The 20,769-nt window shown below is 39.4% G+C and overlaps 1 protein-coding gene across 2 annotated transcripts in view; it reads left to right on the top strand.

The window, feature by feature from the left end:
* GPD2 (glycerol-3-phosphate dehydrogenase 2) overlaps window positions 1–20,769 on the top strand; it is a 143,869-nt gene that overhangs the window by 59,022 nt on the left and 64,078 nt on the right. For both annotated transcript variants that reach the window (XM_079782932.1, XM_079782931.1), the window contains exons 3-6: window positions 2,111–2,282; window positions 17,667–17,791; window positions 19,093–19,190; window positions 20,406–20,569. In XM_079782932.1, coding sequence (XP_079639058.1) covers window positions 2,111–2,282; window positions 17,667–17,791; window positions 19,093–19,190; window positions 20,406–20,569 — 559 coding nt within the window. The remainder of the gene's footprint in view (window positions 1–2,110; window positions 2,283–17,666; window positions 17,792–19,092; window positions 19,191–20,405; window positions 20,570–20,769) is intronic.

The raw sequence follows: 20,769 nt of genomic DNA, 5'->3' as shown, positions 1-20,769 counted from the left end.
TCAGTTGAATTTAATATTCATAGTTATGACCTGTGAACAGAGAAAAATATGGGGCTTTTAGCATTACCAAATTCTAATGACATATATCAAGATATACTGCATTAGAACTTGAATTTGTTTTTCAAGTATTTCTTAAATTATTTTTCAAGTATTTCTAGAAAACTTACCAAACAGAAAATGTCAGGAAAATTCTTTTGCTGTGTGAAAATGCACTGACAGTTTAGTCACTTGTCAGTCTCATGGCCCATTTGAAATCCTCAAATGAAAGACTTCCTCATCTGAATGGCCATAGTTCAGTGCTGTGTGTGTGTGTGTGTGTGTGTGTGTGTGTGTGTGTTGTGTGTATGTGTGTGTGTGTGTGTGTGTGTGTGTAAGTAAATATTTTTTCCTTATTAAATGATGGAAGGTATAGACCATGACTGAAAGTGATTTTAGTACTTAGCAGTTACATTTATTTAGTTTGTTATCTTAAATGTATGTAAATGTGAACACAGGGAAATGGTTTTTAGCAGATAATTAGGATAAGTTATATGAAGGAGAATATGATTTTGTGGCTTGGCATCAGAATTAATACCCTGAAAAATTATGGTACCTGAGTATAAACTTTTGTTTTTATGATACTTAATAAAATATGTTTTGAAAGTTCCCTTTTATATACTACTAAGGAATCGAACAACAACAACTCTTTGGTGGTGATACTTTATAGTTGACCAATTACTTTCATGTTACTGTACCATTCAGACGGAGGTTAACTCAGAGAGGAAGAGAGAGAGATCACAGGATATTATCCTATTCTACAGGTGAAGAAACCAAGGTCCAGAGAGTTAATGGGTCAAAAGTCACATTACTAGTAAACAAGAGTGCTAAGACCTAAACTAGGAACTGCTGACCCAACTCTAGATTTCTTTCAGTGTACTTGATGGCTTTTATAGAAATCCAATTGGCCTGATTATAATTAAATCTGACCGCAAGGAGGAATTTGGTTTACTTTAAGTGAATAAAAATCACTTAGAACAATCTCTTGGTCAGCCATAGATCACCTTTTCTTGAGCAAGCTGTGGCCTGTGGTTCAGAGCATCATACGGGGCCCCTGCAGCAGAATTGGGAAAAACATTGCATTATGGCTGGTCCAGATGCTGTGATTTAAAGAAAAGAATACAGAAGTGATATGTCTGTGGGTAATGATTTCTCAGAGCCACGTTAGCCAGCACTGTTCATTATAGTGAATGAACCTCATGTTAGCATTTTGGGGGAAAAACGAGATACTTATCTATTTTTCTAGTCTTTTGTTTCTGACTTCTGACAGCTATTTTTTTTTTTTTAAAGACCAGCCATCATTTTGGACTTAGGATGATAAGTTACATTCTAATGAGAGAAGGTCATTATTCTTTAGGGGGACTATGGCTGGATTTAATTATATTATTGTTAGAGCTTTCAAAAATCAAAACAGTGTATATTAAATGTATAAAATTTGTAATTTTATAGTAAAACATTTAATGGGCAAAGCTCTGACTATAATCTTTGAAAAATATCATTCCCATTGGCCGTAGCTGATTATTTAAACTTGTGTTAAACAGATTCTTTTTAAACTTATAGACCCTCAAACTCCAGAATATATTTTTATCAGGGGAATTAAGGAATGAAGAGCACATACTTTTAAGAAATTGTAGAAAGTCGTAAAGTGCTTTTGAAAACCTCCTCCTTTCAAAACTTTTAAATGTTATTTGAGTGAATTGTTGCTACCGGATAAAAACATATCCTTATGTTCTCTATATACTGTCTTAGACAAGGTATTTGGGAATTGCTGTATGGTGTGGGGAATAATTAAACTTGTCTGTATATGAAACCAAATCAAGCAGTTGAGAGGTTGAATCTGAAACCAAATGTTCCATGGCTCAGTAGTTGTCATTCATGGGGGAAAAAAAACCCACCTAGATTTTAAGGACTTTTTTCTTCCCAAGACAGTTGGTCGTATAACTCCATGTGGACTATAGACTGTGGTCTAGCTCTGGTATTCCTTATCTCCTTGCAAATCTCTTTTAGTATGTTGTAAAATTTATTAAGTGAGCATTCCAGACGAACAACTGAAAATGGTCTCCTTTTACATCAGATGAGCCTGGCCTATGTTCAAGCAGCCGAGTGCATTTCAGAACCTGTGAACAAGGATCCTCCTTCCCGAGAAGCTCAGATACTGACTTTGAAAAACACGTCTGAATTCGATGTCCTTGTCATTGGAGGAGGAGCGACAGGGTGTGGCTGTGCACTGGATGCTGTTACCAGAGGTAAGTCCTGGTGTGGATGGATATGACACAGATAAAGAAAGTTTCCACCTTTCTTCCCCAGTACAAACACACAGTCGGCCTCTATGCTGCTAGCCACGTTTCTGTTGCATTTACTAATTTTCCATCCTTTGTGAAACACCTTCATATATTTTTTTGATGTAGGCGCTTGCAGTTTTAAGATTAAATAGAACTTGTTTACACCAAAATGAATTTAAAAAGGAAAGTTTGTATTCCTGTGATTTTTATGATCTGATGTTCTTATAAATTTTTTTAATATATAGTAAAGTAAATATACCTCTATGAAATAAGAAATATTTGTATATGATCTGAAATCACATGTCAGTAAAGAGTAGAAAAGATTTATTAAAGTGAATTATTCTATTCAAATAATTATTTTTGTTCCTATATCTCTTAAAATAATTTCTTCTAGTGAAATACGGACTGCAGTTTGGGAAACTCCAGTGTATGAGAATAAATTGTTGCTAACCTATTCTCTCTCAGTCACTCTATTAGTCAACATTAGGAAAGACATTATGAAAGTTCATTAAAAATGGAAACATGTCCCTAGCCGGTTTGACTCAATGGATAGAGCGTCGGCCTGCGGACTGAAGGGTCCCAGGTTTGATTCTGGCCAAGGGCATGTGCTCAAGTTGCAGGCTTGATTCCTAGTAGGGGGCGTGCAGAAGGCAACCAATCAATGATTCTCTCTCATCATTGATGTTTCTATCTCTCCCTCTCTGAAATCAATTAAAAGAAAAAATGGAAACATGACATGGAAAGAAAAGCATTTTGGTATGGGACACCAATGCTGTTACTTAAGATATATGGTTATTAATATGGAGTCACACACACACACACACACACACACACACACGGCAAATTAGTTAATTTCTCTCAGGTTCCTCATCTTTCAAGTAAGGAAAAATATCTTCTGTGGATGATGTTGAGAGGATTAAATGTGTAGTCATGAAAATGACTTGAAAACAGTGCTGGTCACACAAAGTAGAAGCTCAGAATATTAGAGATAGTATTATAGCTGTCATTATTAACATGAAGGCAAAACACTTTTAGAACCAATTGTCCTGCTGAAATAATGCTTTTTGGTGTCCTTATAAGTATTGAATTGGGGGCAGAGTACTGCTACAAGGAATTTTGATTCTGGATATTTTAGGTACTACCTAAGGTTCACTATTTATTTGCAGTTTCATGCTTAATGATAATAATCCTATCTAATAAAGAGGGAATATGCAAATTGACCATCACACAATCACAAACATGGCGGCACCCAGTCCCCTCAGCCCTGCCAGGGTTCGGGGGGTGGGGGGAGTGTGGCAGGCACACAGTGTGGCTGGACCTGCCCTCAGCCGCTCAGGGCCAGCCCGAGGCACAGGCAAGCCTCAGATGTCAGCCGCCCAGCCGCCCAGGGTGGGCCCGAGGTGCAGGCAAGCCTCAGATGGTGGCTGCCCAGCCACCCAGGGCCGCCCGAGGCTCAGGTAACCAGGGCCAGCCAAGGCTTGCGCTGCCGGCAATGGCAGCAGCAGAGGTGTGATGGGGCATTGCCTTCCCCTGATCACCAGGTCACCTCCCGCCCCTGAGGGCTCCTGGACTGTGAGAGGGGCCAGGCTGGGCTGAGGGATCCCCGCTCCAGTGCATGAATTTTCATGCACTGGGCCTCTAGTTTATTACATAAAAGGATTTTCTCAGATTAAGTTACTCCACAGCCATCCTAGATTTTGTTACCTTACATACTTGGTAGAATTTACTCTTACAGAAATGAATTAAATTTAAGATTTAGGGTCCATTTGGTGTGGCTCAGTGGTTGAGCATCGACCTATGAACCAGGAGGTCATGGGTCGATTCCCTCAGGACACATGCCTAGGTTGCAGGCTCAATCCCCAGTCAGGGGTGTGCAGGAGGCAGCTGATAGATGATTCTCTCTCATTATTGATGTTTCTATCTCTCCCTCTCCCTTCCTCTCTGAAATTAATAAAAAGTATATTAAAAAAGAAAATATTTAGGTACACAAACAAGCAAAACAGTGCCCTAGATTTACTGTGCTTGCACAGGACCTATACTTAAATTTTAATCTTTATAGATTTGCTAGCTAGGTCCTTTCTGTCATTTCTAAATAATGGTAAATACAAAATATAGGGCCTGGAATCTATTCTGTTGCCACAGACCCCCATTTTCATATAATTTCCTGTCTCCATGGTTTGTAATTTGAGCCAGATTATCCTTGGGCATGCTAAAGCAGATGGAAAGAATATTTATAGTTGTCTTAAGGTATTTGAACTCAACTCTTTCCCCTGGAGGCCTGGGAAGGAGAGTGGAAAGAGAGGACACATTCCAGAAATAATGAGAGGCCTTGTCTGGGACTACCCCAACCTGTCCTGGGACCATCCCAGTAGTTAGAATTTACCAGGTGACAGTTTTCTATGTCAGAAGGGATCATTTCTCCAGTAGGGTTCAGAAAAAAGATATTCAGTACATGCTATGTACTGAAATGTATAGTAATTCTTTTTATTAGTTCCACAAATATTTTCTGAGTACCTGTTGTATGCATGGCAATATGTAAGGCACTACATGAGACTATAAAGATGATTGTTATGGTTGGTGCCTTTACGGTGCTCACCGTTCTTTAATGTGTGTATAGACTGGATTACATTATAGAGACTATGTGTCTTTCAAAATGTTTGGAGGCATTATGGATGTGTAAAGGTGAGGGTGGTCATAGCTAAAAAGAATGGTTGAGAGAAAGAAAGCTGCTCCTTAGCATAGATATAATTTTTATATTTTTATTGATTACAGAGAGGAAGGGAGCAGGAAAGAGAAACATCAATGATGAGAGAGAATCATTGATAGGCTGTCTCCTGCATGCCCCCTACTGGGGATCGAGCCTGCAACCTGGGCATGTACCATTGACTGGAATCGAATCTGGGACCCTTCAGTCTGTAGGCCAATGCTCTATCCACTGCACCAAACCAGCTAGGGCAGCATAGTTAGAATTTTAATAGGCAGACATTGCTGGCTGAAAGTGTTCCAGTCTGAAGGAACATGCAGAAGGGACGGCATGGAGGCAGTGCATGAGGGAGACAGCACGTGCTTCAATTCAGAGTACCCAGGCTGTGGAGGGGAGAATGAGAAAAGGATGGACAGACAAAACGGGTCCTTGTGCTCCAGGGAGAGTACTCTGGACTTGGCTTTGAGATCCTGAAGAGCACAAGGATTGGTGAAGAGGAATGGATAGGCGGCAAGGAAGGAGCAGGCATGGGCATGCACTTTTAAGAGATCCAGACACATAATAGAAAGGAGGTCACTTGATAGTATAGTGTAAGGGAGGTAAGAGGCATTTCTCGGAACAGAAACAAAGGGCAAAGATTCTAAGATATAAAAGAGGAGATTGTGTGGCTATTAAGAGTGGTTCTATTTGTAGGTAGGATACTGGACTTCTGTGTACAAAAGGTTTAGAACTACCTTATGGAGGATGTGATGGGGGTAGGTTACGTTGCTGAGATTAGTAAATGTAAATTTGTTATCTACCCAGGATATTTGTGTGTGTGTGTGTGTGTGTGTGTGTGTGTGTGTGTGTGTGTGTGTGTATCTGTTCCCATGTCTGTCCAGTATTGCTCAGAGTGGAGGCAGAAACATTATATAATTTGGTATAATCCAGAATTGATAAATGACTGGGTGTTAATGATAGGAGGAGAAAATGAGAAAAGAGTCTATGAGGGCAGAGGGAATTGCTTAAATGGAGACCTAGGACTGACAGGGGAAGGCAAGGGGAGTTGGAAAGCCAGCTTCCCTCAAAGAGTTAGGGTTGTTAAAGGACTGTGAATGAAATAATTATAAGCCAACCACTATTAAATGCCTTTTATTCCTTTTCTCCTTTTGAAAAATCTTATCTATGCTTACTTTTGTGCATTTTATACATATATCCTTTTAAAAATATGTTTTTATTAATTTTAGAGAGAGGAAGGGAGAGAGATAGAAACATCAATGATGAGAGTCATTGATTGGCTGCCTCCTGCACACCCCCTACTGAGGATCGAGCCCGCAACCCTGGGCATGTGCCCCAACTGGGAATTGTACCAGTGACCCTTTGGTGCACAGGATGATGCTCAACCCACTAAGCCACACCAGCCAAGGCTACATACCTATATCTATATATATAAAGAGGTAATATGCAAATTAGGCCTAGACTCTGTAACAGTTCATGACCGGACAGCAGGAGGTTGCGTGTGCAGGTGAGGCCCGGAGTGGAGACGAAGACAGAGACAGGGGGGCCTGCCCGAGCCAGCATGGTGGTTTGGGAGGCCCCAGAGTGGACACAGGCAGGGGGGCTGGGGGATGCTGCGAGTCAGGTGCGGGTCCTGGCCCCCCGCGGGGTGCCTCCTCGTATGGTGGGAGGCGGGCGCCTCCTTGCGCGATTTCAATTGAGCGCTGGGCCTCTAGTATATTTATAAAAATACAAGATCATACTGTAGTTACTGTTTTGCAGTGTTTCTTTCAAATATTAGTATATTTAGTCAGTCTTTACATATATACAATACACATTATTTTTGATGTGAGCCAAGTACTGAATCAGCTCTGAGAATACAGAATAAGATGTGGCTTTGCCCTTAAGGAGTTATAATTTATTAATATTTGCTGAACAAATACATTTTTTCCTTTGGGCAGTGGAGGACAGTCGGTAGTGATCAGGACATCAACCAGTTAATGAATAGGTGATTGTGGATAGTGATAATTTTGGAGAGATAAGGGTTCCCAGAGTCTGAATGTTGACCAGACTTTTAATTTTTATAGTTAGTAACAGCCAAGAAAGTGCTGTACTTTTAATATATCTTGGCATATTGACTGCTGTCATTTACAGTAATTGACTGAATGTGTTATTTGATATATGTGGAATTGTGATTTATAAAGGGGATGGATGAACCTTAGTTTGTATTTCTTTTTTTATGCTGGTAGCTCTCTGGGGGTAGCCTTTATAATTATAATGTATAGAGATGCTGAACTTAATCTATATTTATCCTTTTACTACCATTCCTGATCATATCAGTGGCCCTCTGAAGTGTGAAATAGTCATGGGCATTTGGTTAATGAATTGTGCATTGTTGCTGTTCATTCATGGAATTTGCTCTTTTATTATATTTGATGCTTCACTTAACAACAAATTTTGCTTTCTCTGCATTTGATATGTTTTTACCAAATTATTCCTGATTGTATCCATTAATCTTTAGTCACATTTGACAAAAATAAATTACTGTGATCTTTTAAAGTTACCAGTAATAATTAGATTTTTCAGGACATCAAAGTTTTGGGGGAACACTAGATATTTAAGGGCTTGTATAAAAATGTTTGTACAAGCTTTTTGATAAAATACTATGCCCCAGTGCAATTTGGGTAATGGATAAACAGAGTACAAGGAAGAGGAAAAAGTCATGAAGTCTTCATAATGAACATTTATTTGCATTCTTACCATCTGCGTTTTTTGGGAATCAATTTTCATTTGGGAATATTATGTTATAAACATAGTTTGCACAGTTCTCACGTTCTCCTATAGGTCTCTAGGGGTCATTAGAAATTGTTTCACTGTTTAACACCTCTGTGTCCAGTTCCTGGAAGCCCAGTTGTGGGCACTTTGTCCCCAAAGAGAGCTGGAATGAAGGGAAGTTGATAAATATATTCACTCTTTCAGCATTCTTCAAGTTGTTTTTATTCAGTTCTTCATGTTCTTCAATGTGACTTTACTTATGTATCAGGAATCACCTAGTACAGTTTTGGTTTAAAATCTGATTTATAAATGTAACCTTTATGGTTTCTATTCAAATTCCAGGGAAGACTGCTTTTCGCGAGAGGAAAACAGTAATTATCGGTCTCTTGTTTAAAAATGTATGTGTACTTTTAGTTTATGAGTAGATCCAGCTAGCAATTCTAGAATTCTCACTACAGTTCCTTCAAGTTTAAGGCAGTACAGCACAGTGATTAAGGACTCAGGTTGTAAAAACTTAGAATGAATTGGGATCAAATTTTGACTTCATCCTTTACTAGCACCATGACTTTCCACAGGTGTCTTTTTAAAAAAAAATTTTTTTTTGTAATTGATTTTGGAGAGGAAGGGTGTGGAAAACAGAGAGAATCATCAATGATAAGAGAGAATCATTGATCGGCTGCCTCTTGCATGCCCCACACTGGGGATAGAGCCCACAATCCTAGGCATGTGCCCTGACCTGGAATCAAACCGTGACCTTCTGGTTCATAGGTTCACACTCAAACCTATGAGCCACGCCTGCTGGTATCTTAACCTTACAGAGAACCCCAGGTTTCTCAGACACAAATGAAGGAATGTAATAAAACTCGTTTGCATAAGTAAAGATTTACAAAAAGCAGGAGGTGTGTGCATTGCAGACAAAATGCAGAAAAGGGAGAGCCTTGGAAAATAGTGCATACAGGTTTCTACCCCTTCACCATTTGTACCTTCTCCCACCACGAGGGAAGAGAAATTCTTATTTCAGAAGTAGAATCACAGCTGGTGAAAGTTTGCTGGACACTGCTAATTAGACTAGATTGCAAGTTTCTACTAAAGTTAATGTGGAGATTTAATGTAATTTTAATTAATATAGTGATTTTCTTTGGCAGGAGTAGAGAAACTTGTGCTAAAGTTTATCTGGAAAAATAAGCCTATGAGACTTACTAGATTAATTTTGAAAGGAATAAAGATTAAGGAGATAGAGATCAGATATTAAAGTGTCTTCTAAAGCTAGTTTAATTAAAATAGTTTTTTTTAAAGGAATAGGGAGATCTTACAAAAGTAAGATTCTAAAATTGATCTAAATACATATAATTTAGAATATGGTAAAGACAACATTTCAGGTCTGTCATTACTAGTTATTAATAAGTGATGCTGGAGTATCCACTTTCCCAAATACACACACACACACACACACACACACACACACACACAAACACACACACCCCCACACACATTCTGCTTATCATAATTCATGTGGATCAAGGATTTAATAAAATACTGTAAAACTATTATAAGAAAGTATATGAAAAATTTTTTTAAAATGGAGTAGGAAAGATGCTTTTAAGCAAGACACCAATAAAGCCATTTTTCTTTTGGAAAATCCTGCTAAATTTGATTTCGTAAATATTAAACTTTATCTATGGCAGAATTATAACAAACATGTGATAGTGGGAAATATTTGTAACATCAAACGGGGTTTGTGTCATAATTATTTTCAACTTTTCTACATCTATTGTTTTAGTATGTTATGGTATACTGCATATACCTGGATTGTTTATGCCGAATAGAGAGAATCCACCTTTTAACAGGTGAATTTGATCAATTTTCATTTATCTGATTCCACATGCATTTATTTATTTATTTATTTATTTATTTATTTATTTATTTATTATCTTTTTTACCTTACTTTTTCCTCATCCTTTCATTCTTTTGTATTAAAACAATGAGCATCACTTTCTGCTTCCAGACCTTCACCTCTGTAGATAGAGTTGCCACCACCATCCAGTCCCATCAGAGACTTTCCCAAAACCGAGGTGAGGCTCCTGCTCCTGTGTTGCTATCGGGCATCCTGCTGACCAGCTGGTGGTCCAGGTGCTGCTCCCCGGCGGTCTGTCTCCCTGCCTCCTGGGCACGTCCCAGCTGATAGTGCACAGTTCACAGTGGGTAGGAGGATCCTTTCACAAGAGCCAGAGCCTTTCTTCAATCCTTGCATTCAAGTGCTAATCTGGCATCTTTACCTTTCCTTCCTGGGAGACCTCTATTCCTCTTACCCTTTAGGAACAGAAATCTTGGATTCCTTTGCCTGTTTCTAGTCCCAGAGCCCAGCGAGACAGAGGCTGTGAGGGCTTGACTACCTGCTACATTTCTGGTCCATGGAGTGTTATATATATATATATATATATATATATATATATATATATATATATATATATATATAACTTTCCCTGTATTTAGAGGATTTCAAAGCTGGAATAGCAAAAAAATGGGTGCCTGGATTAATAAATTAGGTACATTCAGTTATTGAAAAACAATTTATAAGTACTTACAGGGAAAATGGCTATACTATATTGTAAGTTGAAAAACAAGTTGTGAAAAACACATACCAAAAAAACATGTTATGAAGAGTGAGTTTGTTAATTTTATTTGTGTTTAAAGCTAAGCGGTATACAAGTTGTATACTTTCATAAGCATGGAAAGTTTCTAGTAAGATACAGGGGGCATTTTTGTATTAGCATTGGTTACCTCTGGGTTTTGTCACTAGGAAGCCAGTGATGTATTATTCTCTCTTTGCATCCTTTCATATTGTTTGGATATTCTTCCTCTCATTGAACATTGGCTGTTTTTATAATAAAACTAGAGGCCTGGTGCACGAAATTCGTGCACAGATAGGGTCCCTAGACCTGGCCGGCGATCAGGGGCGATTGGGGCCTTCCTTCCCTTGGCTGCTAGCTGCCGGCCAGGGCCTTCCTCCCTGCTGGCTGCCAGCTGCTGGCTGGGGCCTTCCTTCACTCCCTCCCCCCTGGTGGTCAGCGCATGTCATAGCGAGCGGTCGAACTCCCGGTCATCGAACTCTTGAGGGGACAATTTGCACATTAGCCTTATTATTATATAGTAAAGTAAAAAGTAAAAGCAGCAAAAGCAACTCCTTTATTTTCCCAAAATTATATTATTACAATTAATGTTATGGCTTAATACATTTTTGAGCCTGCTGTGTTTTTAAGGAAAACAAGAGTATTCAAATGATATGTTCTAACTTCACAAAGTATCTCCATTAATGGTTTATCTGTTTCCTAATATAAAAATAGAAATAGGTACTAAATAATCCAATATTATACAATTCTATAAAATGCTAACATTCAGTATTAGATTATGATCAGGAGGATTAAAAAGCCAGGATTACTTTGCAGCTTCACAGGAGTGTTATTTTTTAGAGAAACTGATCCTTCATTTAAAATGTTTAGCCTTTGGGTTAGTCCCTTTTCTTATTAATGGCAATGACTTTTTGAAATACAAGGGTAAGTGCCCAAAGCTTTTCTAAAGATAGATAAACTCCCTTTTCCTTAAATGATATCATTTTTCTTTCATGGGACATGTGGCTTTAATACCTGTGCTATAGTACCAATGTACAGAATGTCTCAATTTTTAGATTTGTGTGTTATTACCTTGATGCCTGTGATGGTTATTTCATAGGGATTACTCTTTCCTTGCTATTGAAAAATAGCTAAAGTATGCCATATCTAAAAATTTATTCTAGTGAAATAATTAAAGATGCAGAGTTTAAATGAAACTATGATCTTGCAGTTCTATCTGTGACATGAGGTAGGAAATAACCCAAAATTGAATAAGTAAATCATTGTAAATATTTAGTGTAATATTATCCACACATTAAAATGAAATAATAGGAAAATATTTATTGACATGGAGAGTTGTTTACACTAAACATTATTAAATGAAAAACAAAAAAAAAGGAATCATCATATGATTCTTACTTGGAAAAATGTATGTATGTGATCATATACATGCATAGCAAGTGTGAACATTTAAACACCCAAATGTCAACTGTGGTTGTCTCTGAATGGTGTGATTACAGGAGAGTTTTATTTTGTTCTCCTTACTTTTTTGCATTTATTATATTGAGCATGTTTTTATGCATAATAAGATAATCAGTAAAAGGCATTAAAATATACTTCTGTTCTATTTTATGCTGTGAAAGTTAAATGTCGTATCATTCCTCCCCTTAGATGGTAATTATCCATCTATATTCATCCAACTCTCTTTTTTTAAATTAAAAAACTTTTTAAAATTTTAATTATAGTTGACATATAATATTATACTAGTTTCAGCTGTATAACAGTGATTAGACATTTATATAACTTATGAAGTGATCTATATAACTAGACTTATTGGGTTTATCACTTCATCCAGCTGTCTTATTTTTAATTTTAATTTTTAATATATTTTTATTGATTTCAGAGAGGAAGGGAGAGGAAGAGAGAGATATAAACATCAATGATGAAAGAGAATCATTGATCGGCTGCTTCCTGCATGCCCAACACTGTGGATCGTGCCTGCAGTCTGGGCAGGTGCCCTGACCGGGAATTGAACCGTGACCTCCTGGTTCATAGGTCAATGCTCAACCACTGAGCTATACCGGCCGACCACCCAGCTGTCTTGATTCATGAATTCGTTTACTTGGAAGTACTTGGTAGCTAGAACTTCTCATTGAAGTTGAAAAGACAAAGCTATAAAGAGCTGTATTTAGTTCACACCCCTGCCCCACACAGAAGATACAATTTTAACTTGCTAAGAGATGGGCTGAAAGGTAGAGTTCAAGGTGACTCTATTCTTCTACTGGAGCTAATCCTTTTATTGTTTCACCTAAGCATTTCAGAGTAATTTTAATCCAGTATTAATACTTCACCACTGTCATGAAACTCCTGAGAATACTTACTAAAACCAATCAATAATAAAAACAAATAAAGCAATAATAGCATTGTAAATGTTCTGGTTCATCTCAGCAGTGATAGAGCTTATTGATTTCCATAAAGAAGTAACATCTGAAAAGAAAAGAAACAAAAACTATTTCTCATAAAATCTTGAACTAGTTGAATGAATTACCTAAATGCAGGGAGGCCAGCCCTTCATTGCCAGCCATGAGGGGAGGCATTCTCTCTGCTCTGAAGGAAGGCCTTTGAGAGCTCCTCAAATACAGTCAGGAGTAGAGGCTTGAAGCCTGGGGACATTATTTCTGATGCCCTTCAAATTTGTTTTCCTTAAGAATACAAAATGTTAGCATTGATTGTCACTTAAAATATTGTCCATTCTCTTTGAGAAGATAAAACAGCACCTTCTTTTTACTTCCTTGCTTTATGCTTAATGTATCAGAAAACTAAAGTCTTAATTTTAGATCAGTATTTTGTTTTTCTTCAGATCAATAATTTTTGAGGGGAGAACAAATTTGCATTTTGTAGAGGTGGAACGGAAAGGAACATCCTATATAATAAAAGCTTAGTATGGTAAGTGTCTGATCATCTGGTCATCCGTTCAACCAATCAAAGCTTAATATGCTAATGATATGCTAAGGCCGCTCAACCACTTGCTATGACGTGCACTGGTCACCAGGGGGCAGACTCTCCAACCAGTAGGCTAGTTTGCTGCTGGGATCCAGCCGATCGGGACTGAGCAAGATGGGCTGGACATGCCCTGGAGCCCTCCTGTCGTCCCTCTCTGGCTGGCCAACCTCCCACATCCCTCTCCGGCCCCAATCATGCACTGGTGTGGTCCCTCGGCCTGGCCTGCACCCTCTCCCAATCCAGGACCCCTCAGGGGATGTCGGAGAGCCAGTTTTGGCCAGATCCCACAGGCCAGGCCGAGTGTTAGATAATGGTTAATCAGCTGAGGAATGTATTTTGAGAAACAGTTATAACTTCTAGTACTGTCTTGACTTTACATTGTCCCCCGCTCCTCATCTATCATTCTTGTCAACAAAGATAAGAAATTCAGAACATTTAGCATATAACATCAGTTTAAATTTTTAAAATATTTATTTTTCTAGAATATTTAGTTTTTTTGTGGTTCCAAAAAACTTTTGGTAATGCTTTCACATTACATTAATATATCAGTGTAGCTACAATTTGATTTTTATGTTTTTTGCTCTGGAAGGAGCAGTACCATTTCTCACCAGGAATTCTGGTGGGTAGCTTGATGATATGACACTGGAAATAATGGGACAAGAAAAATAGCGTGGTTTGACAGAGAAGCCCATTTTAACTTTTGTTGGTATTCACTAGGGTTTCTCACATACGTACATGTGAATAACTTTTTAAAATGTCCAATACTTGCAAAAGCAGTTTTGAGGCTTTAAAGTGTTAGGTCTCACTTATCTATCCTGAAATAGCTTCCTGAGATGGCTTGCTAATTCCTAGAGTAGTTCCCTGCCTCGCACTGTCAGTTTGGGAAAGGAAAAAAAAAAAAGTATTCTGTTAACACAAGTCCATAAAATTCTCTCTTCGTAGCCCTGTAAAGCTAGGAATCATCACTGCCCTGCTCCTGCTCTGGCGGGTCCCCCTAAATGCCCTCCTGCCTCCAGCTCTTCTCCTCCAGCCCTGCCCTCCAGGCCCACTCTTAGAGAAATCTTTCTAGAACATTCATCTGATTTATCAGCTTAAAGCATTTTGGTGGTTCTCCTGATAGGAGCACAATAGCATTTCTCAAAAACAATATCTGAGAAACTCTAGAAGATTTTTCAGTTTTATTCCTCTTTTTGTAATGATTAAAAAAAAAAGAAAAATTAACAAGCACACCCTTGTTCTTCCAAACGGATACCTGGTGACTGAGCACAGGATTCAAGTTCATGCTCATGTGAGAGAATCATTGATAGGCTGCCTCCTGCATGCCCCCTACTGGGGGTTGAGCCGGCAACCTGGGCATGTGCCCTGACCAGGATTCAAATTGTGACCTCCTGGTTCATAGGTTGATGCTCAACCATTGAGCCACACCAGCTGGGCTGATGCCAGATCTTGTACTTTCGAAGGAAGCATTTGCTTCTCAAACTGATCCATGACTTTCAGCCATGTTCTCAGAGGCATTTCCTTTTGAGGAGATTGGATATTACTTAACTTGTTAGACAGTGGCCCACAGGACAGGATCTAAGTGCTCCAAAGTAGACAAGAGGCCCTTTGTGATAGGCCTTTTACCTCTCCCCCCTCTGGGTCCTTCCCATTGCCCCTTGAATCCTGCACTCCAGTCCCTGAGGAGGGACAAGTGGCTCCTACAAAAGTTGGGCCATTTCAAGCATTTGCCTTTCTGTTGCTTAAGCTGATTTTGGCCAGTGATCCACCTTCCCTCCACCTCTCTGCAACACACTCCTCTGTAGACTCAGCCTTTCTTGAACACCCATCCCAGGTATTTAAAAATTCCTGCCTTGGCTGTCGTTCTTGTTCTTCGAGGAAATTGCACCATCAATAAACTACCCTAAAACGTAGTGGCTTGAAACCACATTTATTATCCCAGTTTCAGTGGGCCAGGCATCTGCGTGTGCCCTGGCCTGCCTCTGGCTCGGAGCCTCTCACAGGATGCAGTGCTTCCAAGCAAGTCATATGCTGTTGGCAGGACCAGTGCCTCACAGGTTGTTGGCCTGAGGCCTCCATTCCTCATGACCTGCTGACTGGGGCGTCCTGCGGTTCCTTGACACAACATGGGAGCTTGCTTCTTCTGAGCAAGTAAAGAGGACAAGGAAAGTCAGTCTTTTGTAACTTAACACAGAAGTCACGTGCCATCGTTCTGGCTGTGCCCCATTCATTAGAAGCAAGGCACGAGGTCCAGCCCACACATCAGGGTGAGGGATTAGATACTAGGAAGTGGGGATTATGGGTCACTACGATGCCCTCTACCACAGCCAGCAGGATGCCTTTGGGCAGGCCCAAGTGGGGAGCCAGGGACTGGCTTGGAGGCTGCTTGACTATTCTCAGTCTTATGTCCCTGCCTCTCATGGTACGGGCGTCTGGATGCCAAGACTGTGGTTCTGAGGTTGAAAGAGAGGTATATATTACACAATCTGGCTCTTAAATGTCATTTGAAAGTCCCCCTCTTACCCCCCCCCCCCCCCCCCCCACATCTGATCACAACTGAAGAAACACAGTCTATTTCAGAGCTGGAAAAACTCCCTATGTTGGACTTACTAAGGCAAGGTGATAATAGCTCACCAAGACAGTGCATTTGTAAGAGAATGCAAATGTAATCTTGATTACACACGTTGGGGCTTATGTCCTGAATTTACCTGCTAAGCCAGAGTAAGGTAAGAGTCCTCTGTCTTTTCAAATGTAGTACCTATGAAACCTGGTGGCGCTTTCTGCGCCTCTCTTTGGGCTGGGAGCTACTTGACAGCTCAGTCCATGCCTAATTCATTTCCGACATCATCACTTAGCTCTAAGTTGGCACTAAACTCTCAATATTCATAAGTACTAATTTGATATAGTTTATTTTTTATAATACGCCCAGTACTACATTTACTAAACTCTGAAAGGGTATTCATACTTGAGAATTTTACAGATCTTCCTCTGCCATTAATGCTTAAAAAGAGGGACCTGGGTCTATGATACCTGTAATTTCTGTGTTATTTAGCTCCTTAGTTAGAGCATTAGCAGTTTTTGCCCTTGAATCAAAGTTCTCTTCTTTCCTCTCCACGGCTTCCAAATATTTTGTCCTTTTGAGTCAAGGGAATTGGCCTGATTTTATGATGACATTTGGGTACGATATTTAAACTGTTAAAAGTTATAAAAACGACCCTTTGGTATTAAATGTAATGAATGGCTCTGAATTGAATACATGCACAAGTTCTCTTATATGAGCTTTGTGAGCCCAAACTGCTCCAGTTACATATTCTCATTGTAATTGGATTCCATGACATTCTCTCATCCCCAAGAGTATGCCAGGCCATGAAAATTCCTCATGGCTTGGTGTTGATATATACTTTGGGTCTTTTGAAGTTTTGAATTTCATCTCTAACTAGTGTATGGGCCTCACAGTACTGCTGGTCCTACCCAGTCCTGGAGAGATAGGGGTGTCTCTACAAGAAAACCAAACCAAACTAACTTAATCTCTAAGAGATTTATTGCAACCCTCAAAGAAAGGGGGAGGGGGATGACTTCTGAAACTGACCTTTCTTTGCTCAGCCTCACCTTTACCAAGAATATTGTCCTTTCTTGGGTTCATTTGTACTGGCTTGTATTTTTCTTTGTAAGTCCACAATATTGTGCTTGGATGTCTTAAATTAGACCAGGAACTCCTCAATATCAGGGGTTAATTTTCTTCTTCTTCTGTTGTGATATCTTTGATCTCTTTTCCCATTTTATAGCCTCTATAATACCATTCTAGAAAATTTCAGGAGCCAGCACATATGAGGGCTAGTCTAGGCTCACTGATGATGCATTAGAGTAGATTGGAGATGTGGGGCTGGAACAGGTCTGGCCTCTTGTAGTGAGGGATGAATGGGAGTTCCAGAAGGACTTGTAAAAATGACTGAGTTAGCCTCCTGGGTAAAGATGGGTGCAGGCTCTCCTTGGACCCTCTAAAAGCACCAGAGTTTGTTACTGCCCTGAAATTGTACTGTAATATTTCCTAGTTGTGATTCATTCACCGTTTAATATGCTTCTAGTTCGGCTTTGACTTTTCCCCCAGGAAGAGACTAAAATCTCTTCATTATAATATAGACAGTGTACTGCACTTGGAATACAAATTTATCCATGTTCAGAGTAATTTTTCTTGTGATTGTCTCTACCCTGGAGAAGCGCCTTTAATGAATTACATACAAATTGTGTAATTTAAGAAGTTAATTTGGTTTTCTGGTTACACAGGACTAAAAACAGCCCTTGTAGAAAGAGATGATTTCTCATCGGGGACCAGCAGCAGAAGCACTAAATTGATCCATGGTGGTGTGAGATATCTTCAGAAGGCTATCATGAAGTTGGATATTGAGCAGGTAATTGTGTATGCTGGTTGTTAAACAAAAATTGCGACTATGCTTTTTTCTACCCAATTAAATCAGTGTTTTTTTTTAATGGCTCCTAACATTTCTTCCTGTTGGAAATACCTATTTAGTGTAGTCTGCTGCAATATCTTCCAGAAGAGGTGTGCCGGTTCTTTCCTGTGGTATTATGTTTATGGGCAATCAGGGGCTTTTTCTACACAGGCATGTCAAAGTAGCAGATTTACAAAATCACTTTTGGAGGTGTTGCCTTTTCACAATGGTGATTGCTTTTTTTCTTCTTTCTTTTTGTTTGTTTGTTTGCCAATAGCCACCAAATTGCTACTTCCCCAGCAATTTCGGGGAGCTGTGCTGTAATACAGGGGGAGTATTAAATTGATCCCCTAAACTGAAACTGCAGCCATACGTTAATCTTGTCGCTGACATATTCTTAAGGGAAGATGATCTGAGTCATGCTTTTCTTATGTCACACATTATTGTGTCCAGTCTGCCACCACTTGAAAACTGCCAAGGCAGTGTGGAAGATGACATTTCCCAGAGGGCTAAAAAAAAAAAAGAAAAAAAAATCAGCCGAACTCCGTATCTGTCTTCCGTACGGGAAAAACATAGCAGCACTAACTTGACATTGTCACTTGTGAATCTGTCCCCTTTTCTTAGGTGTCTCTGCGACATCGTGATGGCTGCAAGGAAAAGAGCACAGGGTTTAGAATCAGATGGCTTTGGATGTGTTCCAGTTTACTACTCAATTTTTAGGAGCCTCAGTATTCTCATTTGTAAAATTAGTATCATACTTGTAATGCTTGTTCTTCAGAGGGGTCTAAGGACCAAAGGAGTTGAGAGATAAGCTTTTTTATAATACTCTATAAAATACTGTGCAACTCCTAAGCATCATCTCTGCTTGGGTTAGTGGAGGCCAGAAGGGGATGTTTAGCATGCATTTGAACAATCTGTTATCTCTTACATGGGGAAATATTACAGGGGACTGAGAAAAGGGACAATATAGAGAATGCAAGATAAATTGTTATAATAATCTTGTAACTCCAGTCAGGAAAATATCTTACACCTGGGAGCTCTGACAGCATGTTTTTCTCCTATGCAAATACAGTTAAGGTTTCTAAAAAATCTCTCCGGTTGACAGCATGATGTATTATTAGAAATTTGATTAGGAGGGAGCTATCCTCGCTCAGAGGTAGAGAGGTTTGTGTGTATCAATCAGTTGGTGGGGTGTCTATTTGCCATTTGAAAATATTATGATCTGTTACTGCCAAACTAATTTTCTCTGTTTTGCTTTTCAGTATAGGATGGTAAAAGAAGCCCTTCACGAGCGCGCCAACCTACTAGAAATTGCTCCCCATTTATCAGCTCCATTGCCTATAATGCTTCCAGTTTACAAGTAAGCATTTTGGTAGCATCTATACACATTTGCTTCTCTGGGGTTAATAGAGAACAACACAGTTTTAATGGAAATATTCCCTCAGTTTGTATTTCTTAATGTAGTTTTAATTAGTCGCAATCTTTAATCATGCTCAAATACTTTCCTTAGTTGTATTTAAAAGTGTGGCTTTTCCTAAATCACTCCCTACTGACCAACCTCCAAAGGCTACGTCTTGAAGGCAAGGAAGCTGTGTTCTGTATTTATAATTAGTAATTTCTTATGGCAGTTTCTGGAAGGATATAGATTTGCTTTGAGGAACACAAGAGGCCCATTTGAAGACTAAAACGCAGAGCCCGAAAGTATCCTGCTGCAAAATCTGAGCCTAGTATGTACCAACTCCAAACCTAAATCACTCTGGGTCATTTTCAATTTGTGCATTAACCCAAACTTTGTTTAGAAGTGTCAGATATGGCCTGGCAGGCCTGGCTCAGTGCTTGAGCATCGACCTATGCACCAGGAGGTCTTGTTTCAGTTCCCAGTCAGGGCACATGACCGGGTTGCAGGCTCGATCCTCAGTGTGGGGCGTGCAGGAGGCAGCCTATCAATGATTCTCTCTAATCATTGATGTTTCTGTCTTTCCCTCTCCCTTCCTCTCTGAAATCAATAAACAATACTTCTAAAAACAGTGCCAGATTATACATTATAAAACCCGTTTTCCTAATATTGTTAAAACTATTCATGAAGTTGCCTTAAATTAGAGTACAGGTAATATGAAAAAGTGGATTCTGTAATTTTGTTAGCCATGAGTGTTGTGGGGGACCTAGAAACAGATTTTACAATTGTCCACATCTTGTCATAGATTGCTTAGGACACCTTAAGCCAGTGGTTCTCCACCCTGGGGATCCATTAGCGTCACCCGGGCCCCTTCCTAGTTTAGCTAAATCAATCTCTAGACACGTGTTTATTTTTGATGCTCTCCAGAGAATTCTAAAATGCAACGAGGTCAAGAGCCATTGCCTTCCAGGTGATTCATTGAAAGGCTCACCGATTCATTCACTTACATAGTTCAGCTGGGCTGGTGTCAAAAATAGCGGTGCCGTTCTGTTTCTTTTGCAGTCCACTTCTAGACATACTTTGCTTTTCTTAAATGAAACGTATCTAATAACGTATAGTGACATGCGGTGATGTTATACACTGTTTCTAAAGAAACCTTTTCCCCTGTTTATGCTGTAGGTGGTGGCAGTTACCTTACTACTGGGTAGGAATCAAACTGTACGACCTGGTAGCAGGAAGTAATTGCCTGAAAAGCAGTTACATCCTCAGCAAATCGAGAGCCCTTGAGCATTTCCCAATGCTTCAGAAGGACAGGCTGGTAGGAGCAATCGTCTACTATGATGGTATGTGTTTCTTTGTTTTGTTTTACAAGATACTTTACTCTCACTCATGACCCTTACAGTATATTGCTAATGAGATAGTTTTGCATTCTTCATTTTAATGTGAATCTTACAGAACACACAGATAGACACACCCACTCGCCATTTTCTCTAATACTAGTTAAAAACCTCCGTGTTTTGCTTTTCATATGTTTAATTTTGCA

Source organism: Cnephaeus nilssonii, assembly GCF_951640355.1.
Source record: "Cnephaeus nilssonii genome assembly, chromosome: 10".
Taxonomy (NCBI): Eukaryota; Metazoa; Chordata; class Mammalia; order Chiroptera; family Vespertilionidae; genus Cnephaeus; species Cnephaeus nilssonii.
This window is presented reverse-complemented; position numbering and strand designations above follow the sequence as displayed.